The following is a 22,986-nucleotide window of genomic DNA, read 5'->3' as shown; positions in this document are numbered from 1 at the left end:
CACTCACCTCAAGTTGCTAATTCTTCTTTTTTTCATACTAGAGGCCCCAATCCGCTCCCAGTGTATTGGTGCCAAATCCCCTTTTCAAAAAGCATCCAATAGTCCCTTCTACTCAAGTCTGTTCTACTCCCACAGCATGCGTCTTTCTCCCAACACACTGCAGTGCTCGTCCACTAGCCACGATGAATAAGCTAGTGATGTCTGCTCCATCTCCACCGCGGACTACCTGAGCCGTGGAGCGCGATTAGCTGTGGTTAATCCAGGTCATGAGGCATCAGGAACTCTGACGTATCAGTCATGATGCAGCTCCGATCACCGTCCCCGGCAAACACATTGCTCATGTTTGGCCTGAATGGTGCAGCTGGACTCCCTCTAGAGCTCCACCTGGTTTGATTGTTTTGCCATGACCCGTGGTCGGGTCTGGTGGTTAAGCGGCAGCTAGTGATGTGCACTCTGCCTCTTCGCCACATTTCCCAGCTCACGCATTGACTGTATAAATGAGGCTCCCAGGTCCAACCAGGATTGGGGCAGGGAGGGTTTCAAAGCATTTATCAGCATTAAATCTGTGGGAGTTTTGGATTCTTATGGGCTCGACACACGGGAGGCGACATCGCCTCTCCTCCATTCATTTTCAATGAGACATGCGCGACAAAGCGATAATCGCGGGTCTCCCTCCTACCAAGCGAAACGCGAAAAACGTGCGTGTGAAATTTTGTGCTCGTGCACGTGTCGTGCACAGGCGACCCAGCGACGCGATCCCAGAAAGTTGAAACATTTTCAACTTTTCATCGCTGTCGCTCGGACGAGGACCAATCAACGGAGGTTTCATTCACTGACCAATGAGCGGACAGGATGCTCCGTACACCTCCGAGCAAACATGGAGGAGAAGTTGATTATTATTATGTTTTATAGTAAAATCAGAAGTAAGATTTCACATAACTCTAGCAGCACCTTGTGAAACATCATATCTACCGCTTTATTAACTCTGAACCGCTTAAATAACCTTAATTCCCTCCAACAACCCCCAATTCCCTCAATCAAAACAACGGAAGTTTCGATTTCACCATGGAACAAAACGCGTAGACGGCTTTGCCGCTGGCCGCTGCCGCGGGTCGCCTCCCGTGTGTCAGGCAATAAAAGCGACGGCAACAAATTTCACTGATCGCGGTCGTTTGTCTTCTCCCGTGTGTCGAGCCCATTAGCTTTTAAGCTTAACAGGATGCCAGATTCAGACGAGGATGATTGTTGTCGTGAGCCGAGCCACCGGGCTACATCTAGTTCTTAAAAGGAACTCAGGCTAAGAGGGCGTATACGCCTAATAAGCCACAAGTTTTCTGTGGTACCAGACTATGTTGTTAGAAACACACAAAATTTTGCTGTTTATTTGTAAATAAAGATGCTAGGAATGGAACAAATAAAAAACAAGCCAACATTAAAAATGAGATTAAAATTAGGCAAGACAGATTTATTTATAGAGCACATTTCAAACACAGGGCAATTCAATGTGCTTTACAATTAGCATGAAATGGAACAACAACAAACACGAGAACACAAATTTAAAGATACACACATAAAATTATAATTTAGAGATCATAGGAAAAGACAGAATTAAGGTTGAGCAATTACATCACAGATTACAGAGGAGACGATGCATGATAAGAAACAAGTCACTTAACCCTCTGGAGGTAGGTGTTGCAGACTAGCAACGTTAAAACCTACCTACCTGGTTACGCCACACACGTGTTTCATGAGCATTTGTTTGAGCCTGAGAGGGTTAAGGACATTCGAGAGATGTGTCCATTTTAAAGTGGGGGTTTGGACAACAATATCCATAACTTAAAACAATTAGTGCCTTAATAGCTTTTATTATAGATTTTTTCTCCCTCTTTCTACTTAAGCTTAAAAGTATAGACAATTGCAGTGTTAAATAAAGAGTTTGCAACCTTTACTGATGTGTGTTGCATTGCCTTCCCATGTTAATAGGTTATTACCATGAAATAAAGTAGAAACATGTTATTGGTCACTTTGCAGCCCTGATTTGTGGATATTACTGTGAACTTACCAGAACTGTCTCGAGGTAATTTCAATGCCTTGTAGAGTTTACAATAAGAGATTACCAGTAAATAATAATAAAAATAAATAAATAAATAAAAAAACAGATTATTGTCACTCCGCAGCTCAGATTTATGGTTATTAATGGCATATTACCAGAATTGTCTCATGGTAATTAACAATATATAGCTTTTTGTTTTTACAATGATAAAATATTACCAGGAAATTGGTTACTTTGCAGCCATGATTCATGGTTATTACTGTGAAGTTACCCGATTTGTCTCATGGTATTTTCGATAGATTTGTGTGTTACTATAAATAATTATTACCAAGAAATAAAATGAAAACAGCTTATTGGACACTTTGCAGCCCTGATTCATGGTTATTACTGTGAAATTACAGGAATTGTCTCGCAGTAATTTCAGTGCCTTTTTCTAATATATTACAAGAACATAAAGTAAAAACAGGTTATTGGTCAATTTGCATCCCTGATTTATGGTTATTACTGTGAAATAACTGAAAAATAAAAATTGTGTTGATATAGGCAAATTATATATTATTATTAAATTATATATCTAATATATCAATTGTTTTAACTGAGGTAATTACTGTAATAATACTAGGAAATTAAACTGTGCAAATACCATGAAATTATATGGCTATAACTGGCAATTAATTAAATATTGCCCCGGCAAATGCTGATGTTGCTACTGTGTTATTTCATTGTACCAGGCCTCAGAGTACACAGTATTTCAATATTATTACAGCTATAAAAAGCACTATTGCTATGTTATTACTGATTAGAGCCCTGAAATTATTACTATGATATTAAATTGTAATATATTCAAGATTTTATACAGTTTTACTTAATTATTACATCTGTAATAAAGCACTATTATCATGTTATAACTAATTTGAACCCACAAGTTATTACTATGGTATTTCATTTTAACATGTTAAAGAAATTACACAGTAATACCTTGTTATTACCAAATTGTTACATTGATATAACTACACCATTACCTTGTTATTACTGAGCTGTAATGTAAAGGGCTACAAAGAAAGTAGTAGAGTGTGGAAAGTGGTCAGTGTATCCTCCAGCAGTCTAAGCCTATAGCAGCATAACTACAGAGATAACTCTGGATAACCTATCCTATTTAGATGGAGGCATGTTGGAGGCAGGGCAAGGGAGAGCCGTCTTTACCGACTGTACACTCCACCTCCCTCTACTCCCCCACTTGTCCAGATTTGGGCTAACATCAGATTTTAACCATAGGCCCTATCAAATAAAAATGTTTTAAGCCTATTCTTAAAAGTAGACAAGGTGTCTGCCTCGCAGACTAAAGCTGGGAGCTGGTTCCACAAGAGAGGAGCCTGATAGCTAAAAGATCTGCCTCCTATCCTAAACCTGAAGTCTGAGAGCGAAGTGCTCGTCACTGATGTATGATGGAGCTTGATTATTAAGAGCTTTATATGCGAGGAGGATCTTAAAATCCATTCTGAATTGAACAGGTAGCCAATGTAGAGAAGCTAAGACAGGAGAGATATGATCTCTCTTTTTAATTCTCATCAGAAGCTGAAGACTTTTAACTACATTCTGTGGACTTCCTGAGAGTAATGAATTACAGTAATCCAGTCTTGATGTAATAAATGCATGAACTAGTTTTTCAGCATCACTCCTGGAAAGGATGTGTCTAATCTTAGCAATATTCCGAAGGTGGAAAAAGGAAATCCTACAAACCTGTTTAACCTGGTATTTGAATGACATGTCCTGGTCAAAGATAACACCAAGGTTCCTTACTTTGTTCTCGGAGACTAATTTAATGCCATTCTGATGACAATTGTGATGTTGGTGATGATCATCATAAATACATTAATGATGATGATGATGATGATGATGGTGTGTCTCTCTTGCAGGATCACTCGTGTTGTCCTGGCTTCTATGGCCATGAATGCTTCAAATGTCCTGGAGAGAATGACAACTGGTGCTCTAACCATGGAAAGTGCCAGGATGGTAACCATGGCAATGGAGAGTGTCGTTGCTATGAGGGGTTCCATGGCACTGCTTGTGAGGATTGTGAGCCAGGCCGCTATGGAGTCAACTGCTCATCCAGTGAGCAACAGAAATGCACAAACACGGACAAATACACATGCATGCATTCACACTACACCCACACATGCACCCCCTCACTCAAACACACAGGCACACACATTGACCCCCCCCCCCCCCCACACACACACACACACACACACACACATACATGTACACCAGCTGCTTCTAGGCGCTTTGAGAAACCGAATGAGAAAGTTGTCAACATAGGATTTGTAGTTTAACACGTTTAAAACACGTGTGAACCTGTGGTGTTCATGTGTGTTGACACTGTTGATCCTAGCATCTAAATTACAGTTTCTCTGAATTTATAAAACACTTTTCTTGAACCCTCTCCCCATTTTCTCAAAACAAAAAAACACAAATCCAGAAATATTTTCTCCGTTTACAAATTCTAAAACCTTTCTGTCAAAATCAAACCACCATTTGGTTGTTGTGTTGGTGGTTGTTTGGGTGGTTGTTCGGAAAGGCGGACGGTCTCTTGTTGCGAGAGCTGCTGCTGCTGACATCCAGGGCTACATAGGGGGAAGATGAGCATGAGTTGTTAATATTCTGTGCAGCGTTTCAGCAACTTCAAGTCTAGCACATCAGTGCAGTTAAGATGTGGTAAATCATGTGTTGATCCAAGTAATCTTGACTATGTGTTGCAGAGTGTGTGTGTGACCATGGGAAGTGTGAAGACGGTTTAGCAGGAAGTGGCAAATGTGTTTGTATCAAAGGTTGGAAAGGAGCATCGTGTTCTGTGGGTACGTTGCACGTGATGAAAACTGAAGGTTTTCCTTATTCCTGTTTTCACATGAAACCTGTTTGTGTTTTAGAGATCAAGGATGATGCCTGCAGAGGTGTGTGTGATGACAATGCAAAGTAAGTCATTCCATTAGTGTGTGTTCTCTTTTTGAATTGTGTATTACTTATTCTTCAATTTTAAAATGCGCTCAGATGTAAAACTCAACAAACATATATGCTGTTATTAAAGCTGGGGTACAACGTTTAAAATAAAAAATCCATCCATCCATTTTCCTCCGCTCATCCGAGGTCAAGTCAGAGTGGCAGTAGCCTAAGAAGAGAGGCCCAGACTTCCCGCTCCCAAGCCAGTTGGGCCAGCACCTCCGGGGGAATCCCAAGGTGTTCCCAGGCCTGACAACAAACAGAGCCCCTCCGGTATGTCCAGAGTCTTCCTTTGGGTTTTCTGGTTGGACGTGCTGAGAAAACCAGAGCAGTGTCCAGGAGGCGTCCTAGCCAAATGCCTGAGCCACCTCAACTGCATCCTATTGATGTGGAGGATCAGCAAATCTACTCCGGGCCCATACTGGATGACCAAGCCTCTCACCATATCTCTAAGGGGGAGCCCAGACACCCTGCGTAGAAAACTCATTTGTACCATTTGTATCGATAATCTCATTTTTTCAGCCACTAGCCAAAGCTCATGACCACAGGCAAGGGTAGGAGCGTAGGCTGAGCGGTAAATGGAGAGCTTTTCTTTTCGGCTCAGCCCTCTCTTCACCATGACAGACCGGTCCAATGACCACATCACTGCAGGTGCAGCACCCATCCACCTGTTAGTCTCTAGCTCTATCTTTTCCTCACTCATGAATAAATCCACAAGATGGTTAAAATCCTCCACTCGAGACATGATGTCGTCCCTGATCTGGAGAAGGCATTTTACCCTATTCCGTCTCAAGACCGTGGTCTGAGATTTAGAGGAGCTAACCCTTTGCATGCCATGAACTTCACACTCCAGCTAAAGAGCAGACTGGAGATCACAGTCTCATGAAGCCAACAGGACCACATCATCTGCCAAAAGCAGATACCTGATCCTTAGGCCACCAAAACGGATCCGGCGTTGGCGGAGTGAAACCCTTACTGGGAATGAACCCGGGAAGTGCTACCAGCAATGTGGACTAAGCTCTGGCACTGGTCATATAGGGACCTAACAGCCCATTTAAAGGTGCCTGATACCCTCTACCCCTCAAGTACCCCCACAGGGTGTCCCAAGAGACGCGATCCAACACCTTTTCTAAATCAGGCACAAGCCCCCCCCCCCCTCTCTCTCTCTCAAAAAATGGGTGGATCGATGGGGGTGGGACCTGATTAAAAGGCTTTGTAAATAGTTAATCCAAATTGATCACATATTAATCGTCCAATTAAAGCAATTGCCCTCAAAGCAATTTTAAAGTTAAAAATAATGAGGCAGAGAATCAAACATGCATATTATTACTGTAAACTGATGCTCTTTTAATTTATTTAAAAAATGCATTTTAATTATTCAAATGCCACTGAGTGATATGAAACAAGACCCAAATCAACCAAATTGTAGAATTGCAAATAGAAAACAGCTGCAGACTTCCTGAGCCTTTATATTGTCTCTCAGTCTAATTGAATTACTGAAATAAACGGACTCTGCACCATATTTTTCCAGTTTCACTTGTTTGTATAATTGGGTGTTTTTATTACAGGGTATCCGCGGGTCCTTAAAAAGTCTTAAAAAGTCTTAAATTAGCTTTTCCAAATTTAAGGCCTTAAAAATCCTTAAAAACGACAAATAATCCTTAAATAGTTTCCAAAGGTCTTAAATTACCAAAGACCCAATAAACAAGATTCTTTTATTTCTATAAAATTTTCATGAATTTCTAGTTAGTTTGGCATTTTTTGTGTATGATATTGGCGTAAGCGGAACCGTACACATTCGGTTGGTTGTGAAAGGGGGCTATTTTTAGATGAGCATGCTAGTGGGAGTTTGCGCCATGGGGAAGTGCAACATTAATGGTGACTGGATGGCTAATCCCACGTTCACGACGTGGTTAGCACCGGTTCCAGGCAATAGCTGGAAATTATTGCTTAAATTTAATAAAAAAAAAAGCTTAAATTTGGTCAAAGTGGCCTTAAAAAAGGTCTTAAAAAGTCTTAAATCTGGCTCCCTTAAACCTGCAGATACCCTGTATTAGCATTTCTACTCCTAATGCAGTAAAAACACACATATGAATACAAATCCTTAAAAGTGACAGTAGAGCAGCACAAATATGATCTAGGACTTACCTTTACTAACTTTTACCACCAGAGCAGACGTGACACATTCTGACACTGACACAATGAGTGTCACAGCAGGACTAAAGAAATGAACAAGAACACTAACTGGTTCCAGCTGGAGGACTGGAGAATGATAGGAAGATAAAAGATCATAATGAGGGATTAATGATCTGACGCCTGACCAGGGATGGTTGCAGACCCGCAGATTCACACCTGCAGCAGCGAATCTGGTGTGATCTCTAGCCTGGTCACAACTTTCTCGTTCCTCGCTGCGCCTGATGTGCTTGGAAGCAAACATCTGCCCCTTTAGCTCTCGATCAGCTGATGCATCGTTGCCTCAACACACCTTGCTGTGACGTTTAGACAGTCACTCGTCTCAGAAAAATAAGATGAACTGACAGAACTGTTTAGAAACAGAGCGATTTTAGAGTGGTCTGTGCTCGTGCACCAAAACTACAGTCCAGACCACACACCCATCTGGAGGGGGTGCTGGAGAGCGCTCCTTCCAGTGACTCCCTCGTTCTGCTGGGGGACTTCAACGCTCACGTGGACAACGACAGTGAGACCAGGAGAGGTGTGGTTGGGAGGAACGCCCCCCTGATCTGAATTTGAGTGTTTTGTTATTGGACTTCTGTGCCAGTCATGGATTGTCCGTAATGAACACCATGTTCAGACATAAAGGCTCTTGGCACCAGGATACCTTAGGCCGCAGCTCGATGATCGACTTTGTTGTTGTTACATCTGACCTGTGGCCGCATGTCTTGGACACTCGGGTGAAGAGAGGGGCGGAGCTGTCAGCTGACACTACCTGGTGGTGAGTTGGCTCAGATGGTAGGGGAGGATGCCGGTCAGACCAGGCAGACCCAAACGTATTGTGAGGGTCTGGTGGGAACATCTGGCACTCTCTTGTAAGAAGGAACTTCAATTCCCACCTCCGACAGAACTTCTAAAATGTTCCGGAGGAGGCGGGGGACATTGAGTCCGAATGGGCCCTGTTCCGTGCCTCCATTGTTGAGGCGGCCGACTGGAGCTGTGGTCGCAGGGTCGTCGGTGCCTGTCGTGGTGGCAACCCCCGAACCCGCTGGTGGACACCGGCGGTTAGGGATGCTGTCAAGCTGAAGAAAGAGTCCCATCAGGTCTTTTTGGCCTGTGGGACTCCAAAGGCAGCTGATGGGTGGTGGCAGTCCAAGAGGATTGCGGCTCGAGTGGTTGCGGTCCTGAGCATGGGAGGAGTTTGCTGAGACCATGGAGCAAGACTTCCGTATGGCTTCGAGGAGATTCTGGTTCACCATCCGGCGCCTCAGGAGGTGAAAGCAGTGCACTACCAACACTGTTTATGGTGGGGACGGTGCGCTGCTGACCTCTACACACAGGATGAAATAAATGTGCTGTGCTCTTTAGTATGAATGAGTTAATTTAGTAATTTTCTGTAGGAGAAAAAATAGTTCGTACTGGAAGCTAAATCAGTGGCCTTGTGCAGTCACAAGCCAAGCTGGATGAGTCTATGATTGCAAATTTGTAGATCAGTCTGTAGATCTGTCCCAAGCAAAACCCTATCTCTTTTTTAGCAGATAATGCAGGAAACAGATGTTTCACAGTTAGCCTTCATGTGAAACTCAGCGCGACAGACCGTGCTTCAAAAAGAAAAAGTATGATACCTTTCACTTTGGGTGTTTTTGGCTGCAGCTGCATTACAGGACCCAAGGGATCAGCAGCTGCTTGCGTGTGTGCCGCTGGATACGAGGGGAATGGAACCTTCTGCAAAGGTATGGACATTGACTTCCTGATGACCTCTGACCCCCCTGAACTTTCTGAACTCCTTTTCTCTGTTCCTCAGAGCTGGATGTGTGCGGCAGGTCTAATGGTGGATGTTCTGAGTTTGCAGTCTGTACAAAGCTCTCAGGTGGAGAAAGGACCTGCACCTGTAAGGCGGGATACACGGGAGACGGAGTCGTCTGCCTGGGTAGATAATGAATATTTTCATTATTAGTTTATTTAACGGGGACAGTACTCATTAAAGTGAGGGTCAGGGCCTGGGTGGGGACGTATTTCATCCACACTTCCTGTTAGGAAAACACTTCTGAAAGAGGCGTCTCCTGGTGGACTGAGAGAGCGGCACGTATGGAACTAGGATTGGGACAATATTCAGCGTAACTTGTACCAAGTTTTGTAACTTCGAACATGTTTCATCACATGTAACTTTGGATTCGTAACTTGTAATTCTCAATTCCTACTTGTATTTCTTGTTTTGTAACAGGAACATTGTATTTTGTACATGTATTTTTTATTTTGTAAAATCAAACTTTTATTTTGTACATTTACTCATTTTGTAACATCAAACATTCATTCAGAAACATGAAACTTTCGTTTTGTAACTAGCAGACTTCCAAATAGAAAAAATCAAGGTACATGTTTGAAATCAAAGCTCTCAAAACACACATTTCATTCTACAGGTACAAACCTCAAATCTACAGTGTTACGAATCTTTTTGTCTCTATTCTAGCGTCAGTGGGAGGAACTTGGGTGGAACCAATGAGAGCACGAGTCTTGGCTACCAATCACGTTTCTCGAATTCCTGTCCGATAATAGTTAACATCACTTAAATGCAACAGCAAATTCTCTCATTGCTACTGAGCATTTTCTCCACTTATGTGGTTATGATGTAAGGCTGTTACTGTAATTGGGAAGTGAACTGTGCTGGGCCAAACTAGGAGAACATTAAGATTTTCTGAGGGAAAGAGAAAAACAATTGTCTACCTTTCAGAAGAGGAACTGGCAAGAATCTACATGGAAAATATGTGAAAACGTTTGTTTTTAACCCCAAATTGAACAAGTTTACCTAGATCTTAAAAAGCAGCTCAGATGATGAAACTGCAACTATGATTCTGATAACAAGCTAACTAATTGAACTAGCTCCTCTAAGATAACCGGCTAGCAGAGCTTCTGACTGATAGTTTATGTGCAGCAGCAAATCAACTATCCTGATTAACAAGGTTATAAAAGCTCATAAAGGAAAAATCACTTTGATGTGTGGGGGAACTTTTCCAGGCCCTCTTTAGCAGGGTGGCACTGGGAGGAGAGTGCTGTAGCCTTTTAGCTGGAAGCTAACCGGAGCCTAGGGCTAACACTAGCGACATGAAGGTGGGTTGGTTCACCGGCACGTGTCGGAGTCAGCCCGGTTATTATCAGCTGCTTAACGACACCGAGCGGACTCACGTTCACATTTGAAAGCAGCGCTGATTCCAGAAACATCAGCACAAAGTGCGTTCGTTGTTCTGAGCCAGCATGACGAACAAGGGAACGGTGCCGCTAATGTTCGGGTGTTGCGTTCCAAAAGGGTCTATGTAGGGGGCGGGTGTATTACGTGAACGGAACCATCTGATTGGCCGCATATCAGAAGGGCTACATTTGATTGGTCAAATAATACTTCTGCGTAAAAAACAGAGCTGGTTTACAAAAAGGTGATGTATGACACGGATGGAAATGTTGAACCAAACATTTATCGCTGTTTTTGACGTGCTTTGCGATGGGCCTATCGCACGTCCTGTTATCGCGATGACGATAACTTTTTGATATATTGTGCAGCCCTAGTCTGATCTGAGATATATATATATATATATATATATATATATATATATATATATATATATATATATATATATATATATATATATATATATTTCATGAACCCACCCCAAACCGCACCACACTGAATTTATTGACCCGACCCAACCAGACCCGCGAGTAACCCGCTGGTACGGCGGGTTAGAAGTCAGTCCGCGCATCACTAATGTAAAACACTATTTACTGATTGGCTTAATGAACTGGACAGAAACTTGGAGACTGCCACAGAGAAGAAGAAGAAGAAGAAGAAGGAGAAGGAGAAGATATCATTTCTATAGCGCCTCTCAAGATAAAAATCACGAGGCGCTTCACAAAAACAAAAACAAAAAATAAAAGAATTGTAAAAATATAAAAAAGCATTTCAAAAATGTTTAAAATATATTTAAAATGAGCAAGAATAAGCAATTGCGATTTAAAAGAAAAAATGTTAAGAAAGAGAGAGAGTGAACAGGAAAGAGGGAAACCAGTGGATCCTGAGGAAGGTGGAATAGGTGGGGAGAGCAGAATAAAGAGAGAGAGGTGAAGAACGCTCAGACTGATAAAAGGAAAACCACTCCAGTGCCTAAGGGGAGAGGCACAGCTTAGGATGGTTGAACACAAGAGTTCCCATAGCCCAGTGGCCAGGTATTAGAGCAGGTGGTCTCAGTACCAGAGTTTGTTGGTTGAGGCTAGAAGCCTTTAGCCAGCAGTGAAAGGAGAAAGGCGTTTCAGTAACTAAAGGTTAGTTACTAAAGTGAACCTGATAAATTTAACATTTCAGTCCCCAAGTCTTCCTATAGTTTTAACAGAAATACCAGTCTAATTAAATGGCATCCGGAAAAAGTACCTAAAGATGCACGTGAGACACTATTTTCTTTTATTTTTTTCCCTAAAAATTCATAAATAAAATAAGCAGAGCTGTGATAATAATATGTACATCAGATAAATTAATTACATTTGTCTGTCTACAGAAATCGATGGCTGTCTGGTCAACAATGGTGGCTGCCACAGGGCAGCGGACTGCATCAGAACTGGACCCAATGTTGTAAGAATCACAAAACTACCTTTAAACTCTTCATGTTCTAACAAAATGCTGCTGATTTGGACTAAAAATTCATCTGCTTGTAAGATCAATGTAATTATCTCCTCTAGAGGAAAAATGTCAAAGCCCTTAGTGTTTCTGCTTTTAAATTCATTAGATTGAAATGTTTTTCTTGAAAAAAATGATAGAGGAAACCCGTGAAAGCAATAACATTTCCTTTTCCATTTTGTGCAGACATCCTGCAGATGTCGGACGGGTTTTTCTGGATCAGGGAAGCTCTGCTTCCCTGTCAACCCCTGCAGAACCGTACGTCCCAGTCAACTCTTTTATTCTGTCCCATTTCATAACTTACAACAATGAAAAAGAATTGTTTAACACAACTCAAAGCTTATCTTTTTAGAAACAGCAACATTTCAGTTAGAGAGTCATCATTCTAAACAGACATTTAAAGGAGTGAAACACTTGTTTAATTATTATTGCAGTGGTCTTTAGTAGAAATGAACGCTGTGTAAGTCGTTCTATGGGGAATTAAAGCTCAGTTGTGCCTTAATCAAGTTGTGCAAGTCAGCTGGAGGAGAAAGTAGCTTCAGAGACAGGATTTGGACTCTTATTTCTTGAAATTTGGATGCCTCTGATTGGCTACCAGCAACAAGATTCTACCACTGGCTCCATCTACTCTGCAACATTAATGTTTTACCTCCACAAATAACACAAGCCTGGAGGAGTTCTCCTGTGTGGTGGAGTTGCTAATACTAGTGCTTAGCTTCTATTAGCTGAGACGTTCTCTGCTGTCTCCTGGATGTTAAACAAACAACAGCCTTTGAGTCAAGATGGGTGAGTCCATGAATGTTAAGTGACATAGGTCTATGTAGGGCTTGAAGGAGAGGGAGTCAGGGACCCAGACACCAATATTTGTATTCACGAACCAATGGCAGCTGGTGAATTATTTTTATTTTATTTTTGGGGTGGGGTGCATTTTAACAAGTGTTGTGTCGAAAAGAAAGAGAAAAACAACACACAAGAATACAACAAGAGCAAGCTATCACTTCGCCAACCTGATGAAATATAAAATCAACATTGTTTTACTGAACAATCACATGATAATAAATCACAGTGCATTAAGTGCCAACCACAGCCTTAAGATATGCCTCCATACTTATGAGAGCACCATGTGAGCACCTGTGTGTGTACACGTGCTAGTTTATGTAAGGTTTCTCTATAAGAGCGTCCAATAGAGAGTATGGTGCATCTGCTGTCTACTAGAAGAAAGTGAACGTGCTCTAAAGTTTGGCTTCACTTCACTAAATGTGATGAGCTGTTGGGTGATTATGAAACCAGCGACAACCAGTGTTGTGCTCGAACGCTTTCATTGAACGATCGTTAATTTATTTGTTTGTTTTTTTCGTGAACGTAAACTGAATTCATTCATATTTTGCCTGACGAACATAAAAGTGAATGCGTTTGTCCTGGGGTGCGTGAACGGGTTTATGAACGCGTTCATTTGCCGTTCTAGCACCAGATGTCCACGGAGCTTTTCTGGAGCTAAAGCCTAGCTAAAACATCCTGTTAACCATAGAGCTTATGAAAAGTAGAACCCAAATGTGCCCAAACATAGGCAGTAGCGGTTGGTGCGACGTCTACTCTTCTATGTCTATGCTGTATGCAGGAGTCAAAGTTTATTCAGAAAATTGAAAAGGGACTTAACTGAAACATACATTTTTTAAAGTTTTGCACTTTTAAAATTACGCTTTGTGTTTGCTACCTCAGCCTGCTTCCTAAGATTTTTTAACCCTCTCAGGCTCAAAATAAGTTTTGATAAAAGGAAGAACAGCTAAGTCCTTCAGGGGTACTTCTGAGTTAAAATGCTCATGAAATACGTATGTGGAGTAACCAGGTAGGTACGTAGGTTTTAACGTTGCTAATCTGCAATGCCTACCTCCAGAGGGTTAATAATTTCCCATTAAAAAAACTGTTCAAATAATGTTTTCCTCATGTTGTCGAGAATATACTGTATTCTTAAATACACTAAATTAGATTAGACTAAATTAAATTTCCTTCTTCCGGCTCTTGAAGAGTACGGGCGCTTTTTTCTCCTCTCCCAAGGCTCTTTTTGTCCTGTCTGCCTGTGCACTGCACTTCTCTGCATTTCTTCTGGAAACTGGAAATTATTAAACATGGATCTGGTCAGTTGGTCTCTCAACGTGATTGACAAAATCTTTTCAACGATGAGAACGGGAGAAGGGGCTCCTGGATGCCCCTCTGGGACAGAGCCAGCTGGGTATATCATGGACTCCTGGAAACAGTGGAACCTGATCTGCCTCTCTCAGCTGTCTGTAGAGGATTCTGAAGACGTCTGGATATTCGTGGTGTTGGTGTCGGGATTTCTGCTATTTGGCCTGTGCGGTTACCTGGCATACCGGAAAATTAACGAGCTCTCGAGGAATATTGGCTTAATCCCGGAGCTCAGGGATGAAATGCATCGTGCTGTAAACTCACAAACTCATAATTGTCGAGATGAGTCGTAAGCTTGGAACTTCAGGCTGTGGCACAGAAGGTTGATTCGATCAAGGAGAGAGTTGATGGATCAGCACGGATTGGAATAGTTTGATAATGCCATTATTGGACCTGGAGGGTTGAAGACCAACAGAACTCTAAGGCAGAGAGGAAATTATCTCTGCCTGTACCCAAAACAATTCCTGCTATCTGAATCTGGTGCCCTTGAAGCCTGTGAGGCTGAAGTGAAAACTCCTCTCAGAAGAAATGTGGAATGCTGTCATCGCTATGGTAACTCTTTCTCCCTATCTCAGCCTGGGCAGGACTGTGACCGGTGAACGCCGTGGATTCAATGTGCTCTCTAACCCAATTATCTCCCTCCCCTGTCCAAACGAAGGTGATGAGTGCTGCTCCATGTGGCTGCACACTCTGAAGCGAGGAGAGTCCCAACCATACCGCCCCACCTAGTGGAGACTTATGTTGTGTATCGTCTGATGTCTGTGTGCATATCTGTTTGAGGTGGGTTTTTTTGCATAGCAAAGATATCCTCTTTGTCGGGGTAGCTCTGAAGTGCCTTTTTTTCCCTCCCCCTGACTCTATCCTCATATAAACTAGGGATGCACCGATGGATCGGCATTTGATCCCAATCGGCCGATGGGGCGCTATCGGTTTTGATCGGAGTTTTCAAAATAGATCAAAGCAGACCGATCAGGTAGGGTTGTCACGGTAACCGGTGTAGCGGTAAACCCCGGTAAAAAAAAGTTGACAATAATAATAAACATCTTGTTTTTACAAAAACTATATTATCTCGGTGGGTTTACTGTGGCTGCGGTGTAGGCGCGGTGACCCTTACCAGCCACCGTATCATCTGCTGAAGTTGCCGGCGGCACATGCGAGCTTTGTTTTTACAACCAAAACTTTCTTGAAGCTAAAGCTGAAATAATGGCCAAAGGAGGAGGCGGCAGCGCTCAGGACATTTATTATCCCTCAAAGAAGACAAAGTGGGAAGTACGGGCATTTTCTGGATATTTGAAGAATGCTGAGGGACAGTTGATAGAAGACGGCTATCCTGTTTGCAGCACGTGCAGAAAAAGTGTCTGTGAAAGGCAGCAACGCTTCAAATCTCATGACACACCTGCGCGACCATCACCCACAACTCTACAGTAAACGCAAGGCAAGCTAACGTTAGCGTTTTAGCTAAAATGCGTGATCCGAGGATTTGGGTTGAGGGAGAATGCAACGAGTCGCTATATAAAGCAGCCGCAGCGCCGCTACCTGCATATAAACCGTGTCGCGGACACCGCCATGTTGAAATGACGCTATGCATTACGGGGCTCCCAGGGGCAGATAAGAGTTGGTCTCTCTCCGGGAATAATTATGAATTTAACAACGATTACTGCCTGATGACATTTTCCCACATCTGCAAAGCTCACTGGAAGGACACAAACCGAGGACAATATTTTCCTGAAATAGGGATTATTACTCAAGTAAGGGTAAAAAAGTATCTGATTAGAAGGCTACTTGAGTACTGAGTATCATCTGATCTAATATTTGTAAAATGATGACATCAAACAGACAAAAAATAAGAAGTTATGGGCAAATGTGTCATGATCTGCCCCAGCCTCCCTGAATGTGTCTCTCCTGCCCTGATTAGCCTAATTGTTCTCACCTGTCCCTGATTACTCTGCCCATGTGTTCCTGATTCCCTCGTGTATTTATACCTCCCTCCTGGTTGTTGTCTATGTCGGTTCATTGTCGTTGTCCATGTTCGTTCGTCCTGTGCTCCCGTCCTTCAATAAACAGCTTTTTATTTTTTACATCCGTCTGCCTGCTCATCTGCCTCCGGAACCCACCACCACACATGGTCTGCCACCTCCACCCGCAGAACATGACAAAATGTTGGTATTTTAAAGACTGAAGGGAAAAAATGTAAACAAATAAACAACATAATTACAAAATAACACATTTTAGGCTAAATTTAGACACAAACTGAGGACAATATTTCCTGACATACAGGGTTTATTTAATTGTGTGAAAAAGTAGCGCGTAAAAAAAATACCGCAATAATACCGAAAACCGTGGTAATGTTGGTCACAATAACCGTGAGGTTAAATTTTCATACCGTGACAACCTTAATACAGACCATTTTAGATTAGGTTACATTTCCTTTATTCCCAGATTATGTAGTTTGTAGCACTCATTATAATGTTGTAGAAAATTTCTGGCCAATCCACGTGATCGGTATCGGTGATCAGCATTCTTTGATATCAGTATCGTGATCGGCAGCAAAAAACCTGATCGGTGCATCCCTAGTATAAACCCTCTTGATCTGTAACAGTGGCACGACTCGTGTTGCGAATAACCACAGTCACCAATTCTTGTCGTGTGTCTATGTATGTATGTCTGATCTTGGAATTGTCCTCAATTGCCCCTCGGGGATGATTAAAGTTCTTTTGAATTGAATTGAATTGAATTAGTCAACTTGATGATTTAATAATGAAACCCTAACCCTACCCAACAGTAACATTCACATAATAATATCAGTATAATAACTAATGAATGTTTAACAAATTTACTCCATATATTAAATGAAATAAGCATTTTACAGCATCTCAGAGAGGGGGTGTTTGAGGACTCTTGTTAAACGTCTATGCAAATTTCTCAGATCTGGTTGGTCAAAGTTTGTAAACAACCATTTAATTAAAAGTGAACTCACTTCTTATTTTCCCCAGTTGCAAATCAAATCAAAACTTTATTTATATAGCACAATTCATACAATAAATGCAATTCAAAGTGACTTGCAATTTAAAATGACCCCACATTCCCACCTCCCCCCCCAAAAGCAATATGACAATAATACCCCCATTACACTCATCGTCAGACACACACAAAAGCACACGCTCAAGGACATAAGATAAAAAATGGAACACAATGGGCTGAGATCAGATGAGCCAGACAAGCTAAGTTAAGGAAACGCCATCGGGGAGCGATCTGCCCCGACAGCAGCAGATCCACAGCAGCAGCCGAGGCACCGAAACAGGGCGCCCAGGGGAGGGAGGGCGGAGGCCCCCACCTCCACCCAGGCTAATCCGGAAAGCACCCAGGCCGCTACAGCCAACCACCGTCCCCTGGGGCAGAGGGCTCCCACAGAGGAAACACTGGAAAAGGATAAAATAAGGTTAAAATATAAAATGGTAAAATGTTGATAGAATAGAACGTATACAGATAAAAAAAATAACTGAATAAATCAGTAATACCAATAATCAGTTAAAAGCTAAGCTAAATAGATGTGTCTTGAGCCTGCTCTTAAAAACATGAACATTCTCTGTGGCCCTGAGGTCCTCCGGCAGCCCGTTCCAGAGGTGAGGGCTGTAATAATGAAAAGACGCTTTCCCGTGGGTGGGTGTCCTGACGTTAGGGATTACATGGAGAAGGCTGAGTGCAGAGACCATGAGGGTTCATACGGTAAAAGCAGTTCTGAGAGATAAGTCCCGAGACCGTTAAAGCACTTAAAAACCATTTAAAGTATTTTAAAATCGATCCTGGAACACATGGGGAGCCAATGCAGTGATTCTAAAACGAGAGTCATGTGCTATCACTTCCTGGTCTTCATCAGGACACATGCTGCTGAATTTTGTACAAGCTGTAGACCTGAAATCCTCTTTTTAGGAAGACCAGAAAGCAGGTCATTGCCGTAGTCAATTCTACTGGTGATAAAAGTGTAATGGCTGAATATGAGGACCCGAACAGAACACCGTACACAATTAAAAACGTTTGAGATTTTTATTAAAATCCTTAAGCAATGGAGGCACGGATATAAGAGCTGGTGGCTCAGGGATATTACCCAGTGGTTGATCCAAGTGGTTGTGCAGGAGGATGGTCAGAGGACAGGCCAGAGTCAGAACCAGAAAGACAACAAGCAGAGTAATCCAAAATGGGGCAGGCTGAAGCAGGAGTCAGGAGACAGTTCCAGGGTCAAAATCCCGGAATCAGAGGTGGGCAAAGGTATCCAGATGGGGCAAGGCAAGAGGGGAAATCCAAGGAGCATATACGTGATCAGGAACAAGGAGTCAGGCTTGAGAGGAATGCTGGATATTTACTCACACAAGGCTTTCTATAATCTAGCAAAGTTGGTGGTTGGCTTGGGTATATGTAGCAGGAAAAACAGGTGTGGAGCTTGATTACTGGGAGCAGGTGTGGCAGATGAGTCAAAGGAGAGCAGGCTGTGGTTGTCACGGAGATGAGGGCGGACAGAGCTGGATCATTACAGTACCCCTCGCTCAAGTACCGGGACCAGCCGGTCCACCCGGCTGATCAGGGTGGGTCTGTTAGAAGGTCAGGATAAGGGACCTATTGAGGATGTCCCTGGCGGGAAGTCAGGAATTGTCCTCAGGACCAGGACCTTCCCAGTCCACCAGATACTGAAGACCTCGTCCCCAGCATCTGGATCTAGGAGGTGACGGACAGACCAAACCGGCCCACCCCCCACGAACCAGGTGGACGGAGGGGGCCTGGAGGAGGGCACAAGTCCAGAGGCAACCACAGGCTTAACACGGGACACATGGAACATGGGATGGATGCGCATGGCCCTGAAGGCGGACCGCAGCCGGGTTGATAACCTTGGAGATAAGGAAGGGGCCAATGAAGCAAGGAGCCAGTTTTTTGCAGGCAGACTTCAGAGGAACATCCTTAGTGGACAACCACACCTTCTGTCCAGCCACATACTGTAGGGCAACATAGCGATGGCGGTTGGCACACCTGGAATAAACAGCAGAAGTGGCAATGAGGCTCCTGTGGGCCTTCCACCAGACACGTTGGCATCGCATAGCAGCGGCATGCGCCAAGGGGACCAGGGCCTCACAATCCTGGAGGGCAAACACAGGAGATCGCAAACCAAAAACCGTGTAAAATGGGGACAAGTCAGTGGTGCTAAAAGGGAGAGAGTTCATGGCATGCTCCACCCACGGCAGGTTCTGCGACCATCGGGATTCATCTCCATCACATAGAGCTCTAAGCTTAGGTTCCACCTTCTGGTTTATCTGTTCAGTTTGGCCATCAGTCTGTGGATGAAAACCAGAGGAAAGACTCACCTTGATGCCCAACAAGGCACAGAACTCTCTCCAGAACTGTGACATAAACTGAGGGCCCCGATCCGAGACAATATCAACAGGCAGACCATGGAGACGAAAAACCTCTCGGACCATGATAACAGCCAGGTCCTTGGCAGATGGGAGCTTTTTGAGGGGGACCAGGTGTACCATCTTGGAGAAACGTTCCACAATGGTGAGGATGACAGTGTTGGATTCCGAGACAGGGAGGCCTGTGATAAAATCTATGCTGAGGTGGAACCATGGTCTGCGACGAATGGGTAAAGGACGCAGCAGTCCAGCTGGTGGGCGATGGGAGGATTTGGACTGGTTGCACACGACAGGCGGATACAAATTCCTTAGTTTCTTCAGTTAGAGTGGGCCACCAGAACCAGCCCCGAACCACGGCCAGAGTCTTACTGCAACCAGGACGACAAAACAGACGTGAGTTATGGCAGAATGTTAGTACCTCTGACCGTAGGTGGTCTGGGGCAAATATACGAGCAGGTGGGCAGCAGGGAGGAACTGGATGCTGAGAACGGGTGTTCAGGATTTTAGCCTCCAAATCCAGTCTAGAAACAGCCAGGCAAACTGTTTCAGGCAGGATGTAGTGGTCCTGTTCATGAGACTGGTCTTTGAGAGTGGTTTCAGTGATGCGGGAGAGGGCATCTGGTTAAACATTTTTAGACCCCGGCCTGTAGGAAAGGACAAAGTTAAAACGACTAAAAAACAGAGCCCACCTGGCCTGACAGGGGTTCAGTCTCTTAGCTGACTTGAGATACTTTAGGTTCTTGTGATCTGTCCAATCAAGGAAAGGTGCCTTAGTCCCCTCCAACCAGTGTCTCCAATCCTAGAGGGCAAGCTTGACAGCCAAAATTCCCAGATCCCCAATGTCATAGTTCCTTTCAGCTGAAGATAAACCTCTGGAAAAAAAGTCAAGGGGTGAACTTTATTATCTTCGTACTTTTGACGGAGGATCACCCCCACACCACCATCCGAGGCATCCACCTCAACAAGGAATTGACGATTTGGGTCTGGGGAGTGAAGCACTGGGGCAGTGGTGAAGAGTCTTTTTTAACATACTGAAAGCTTTGTCTACGTGGTCATTCCAATCGAACCTGACCTTGGTGGAGGTGAGGACATGGAGAGGAGCCGCTATCTTGCTGTAGTTCCTGATGAATCTCCTATATAAATTAGCAAATCCAAGAAACCTCTGGAGGTGTTTTTTGTCACGAGGTATCAATTAATGACAGCTGAGACTTTGTCAGGATCCATGGAAATCTGGTTAGGAGAGATGACAAAGCCCAAAAATGCGATGGTGGAACAGTGAAACTCACATTTCTCCGCCTTGATGAACAGGTTGTTCTGCAGGAGCTGAAGGATGACTGCTTGGCCATGTTTCTTGTGTCTTTCAAGATCTGGAGAAAATATAATCACATCATTGAGGTATACGAAAACACAATGTCCCACCATATCTCTGGGAACATCGCTGGCAAATGCCTGGAAGGTAGCAGGGGCATTAGTGAGTCCGAAGGGCATGGCCAGATATTCATATTGTCCTGTAGGTGTATTAAAGGTGGTTTTCCATTCATCCCCCTCTCTGATTCTGACTAGATGATAGGCATTTCTGAGGTCCAACTTGGTAAAAACATGAGCACCCTGGTTGGAATCAAAAGCAGTATTAATCAGAGGGAGTGGGTAGCGATTTTTAACTGTGATGTCATTTAATCCTCGGTAATCAATGCAGGGACTTCCCACAAAGAAGAAACCAGCACCAGCAGGGGAAGAGGAGGGACGAATAAGTCCAGCTTTCAGTGAATCCTTGATATATTGTTGCATGGCGGTGTTCTCAGGGACAGATAGGGAATATAGACGACCCCTAGCAGGGGAAGAGCCTTGCAGGAGCTCTATGGCACAGTCATAGGGTCAGTGGGGAGGCAGAGAGGTGGCCTTGTGTTTATTGAAAACCTCCTTCAGGTCATGGTAATCCGCTGGGACTCTGGACAGGCCAGGGTAGGTCTCAGATGTGGCTTGGGAGTCAGGGACAGAAGGTGAGGCATGGTGCAGGCATGAAGTCACACATTGGTTGGACCAGTTAACAATCTCCCCTGTCCTCCAGTTGATGTGGGAGTTGTAGGTTTGAAGCCAGGATGCACCCAGGATGACAGGCAGCTCAGGGGAGTTGATGAGAAGAAAGCAGGTTTTTTCTATATGGTTTCCACTCAGCTTCATAGTAACAGGTTATGTCTCCTGCGTGACATGTTGAATGGTGTGTCCATCAATGGCAAGGACCCTTTGTAACCTGGTGGTGGGAAAAAACTCAACCCCATTCATTTGGCCTGGTCGTAGTCTATGAACTCTGTGTCTGCCCCTGAGTCAATACAGATAGGGAGGGTGAGCTTGGATTCTTTAAACAGAAAATCAGCAGATGCAGACATCAGTGGTGAGGTTTTGTCGGGTGAAGAACGGCCTAGAAGGTACCTCAAAATGCCTACTGGGCCTGGCCTTTTAATGGACACTGGTGGACTGAATGATTGTTAGCTCCACAGTAAAAACACAGAATATTGTTCTTGCGTCTGAGTCTTTCTTCTGATGTAAGCTTGGTTCGACCGATCTGCATGGGTTCCTCTGGTTCAAAAATGGGTTTAGGAAACTAAGTACTCACAGGGGAGGGTTCTGGATTGGACCTGGTGGCGATCGAGGACCGGAAAGTTGGTGTATGGGCGTTGCTCTTCCCCTTTTCTTTCCTGCGTTCTGCTAGCTGGAGGTTGATGTGTGTAGCCAAATATTCTAGGTCCTCAAGTGTCTTTGGGGGTTCTCTGGTGGCAAGCTGGTCCTTGATCTCCTCAGATAACCTTCTGTAAAATATGCCACTCAGTGCTTCTTCATTTCAGCGGCTGTCAGCTGCTAAGGCGTGGAAGTCGATGATGTAATCTGTAACACGTAGCTGCCCCTGCTTCAGGGACAACAACCCTCTGGTGGTTTCTTTATGTGGCAGGACAGGATCAAACACACATGCGAGTTTATTAGAAAAATCCTTGAAGGTGTGGCAAATAAGAGAACCCCTGGACCATGCTGCTGTTTCCCACTTTTTAGCTCGACTGGACAACAGCAAGATGGTGTAAGCCACCTTGGATTTCTCCGTGGGAAAGGAAGAGAGTTGTAGCTCGAAGTGAATCTCACACCGAGTCAAAAAATGTCAGGATTGTTTGGGATCACCTTTGTGGACTTCCGGTGGTGTTAGGCATGGCTTATGGACTGGAGAGACATGGTACTGCACATGAGGAGCAGCATCAGCTGCGGAAGTAGCTGCAACAGAACGGATCGTATCGGGGAGATTCGTGGCTTTTAGCATCTTGGTGAGTTCGTCAACACTTCTCTCGAGCCCGGAGATGGCATTCTTTACCCCTAAACGCCAATCGTGATGGTGCCGGGTCCATTTTGGCTAGATTATTCTGTGATGGCTGAATGTGAGGGCCTGAACAGAATACCGTACACAATGAAAAATGTTTAAGATTTTTTGTTAAAATCCTTAATTAGTGGAGGCAGGGATGTAAGAGCTGGTGGCTCTG

The 22,986-nt window shown here is 43.8% G+C and overlaps 1 protein-coding gene across 2 annotated transcripts in view; it reads left to right on the top strand.

The window, feature by feature from the left end:
• stab1 (stabilin 1) overlaps positions 1-22,986 on the top strand; it is a 263,769-nt gene that overhangs the window by 157,953 nt on the left and 82,830 nt on the right. For both annotated transcript variants that reach the window (XM_070554590.1, XM_070554589.1), the window contains 7 exons: positions 3,970-4,165; positions 4,813-4,908; positions 4,981-5,026; positions 8,876-8,955; positions 9,027-9,152; positions 11,764-11,837; positions 12,069-12,140. In XM_070554590.1, coding sequence (XP_070410691.1) covers positions 3,970-4,165; positions 4,813-4,908; positions 4,981-5,026; positions 8,876-8,955; positions 9,027-9,152; positions 11,764-11,837; positions 12,069-12,140 — 690 coding nt within the window. The remainder of the gene's footprint in view (positions 1-3,969; positions 4,166-4,812; positions 4,909-4,980; positions 5,027-8,875; positions 8,956-9,026; positions 9,153-11,763; positions 11,838-12,068; positions 12,141-22,986) is intronic.

Source organism: Nothobranchius furzeri, chromosome 9, assembly GCF_043380555.1.
Source record: "Nothobranchius furzeri strain GRZ-AD chromosome 9, NfurGRZ-RIMD1, whole genome shotgun sequence".
Classification (NCBI taxonomy): Eukaryota; Metazoa; Chordata; class Actinopteri; order Cyprinodontiformes; family Nothobranchiidae; genus Nothobranchius; species Nothobranchius furzeri.
This window is presented reverse-complemented; position numbering and strand designations above follow the sequence as displayed.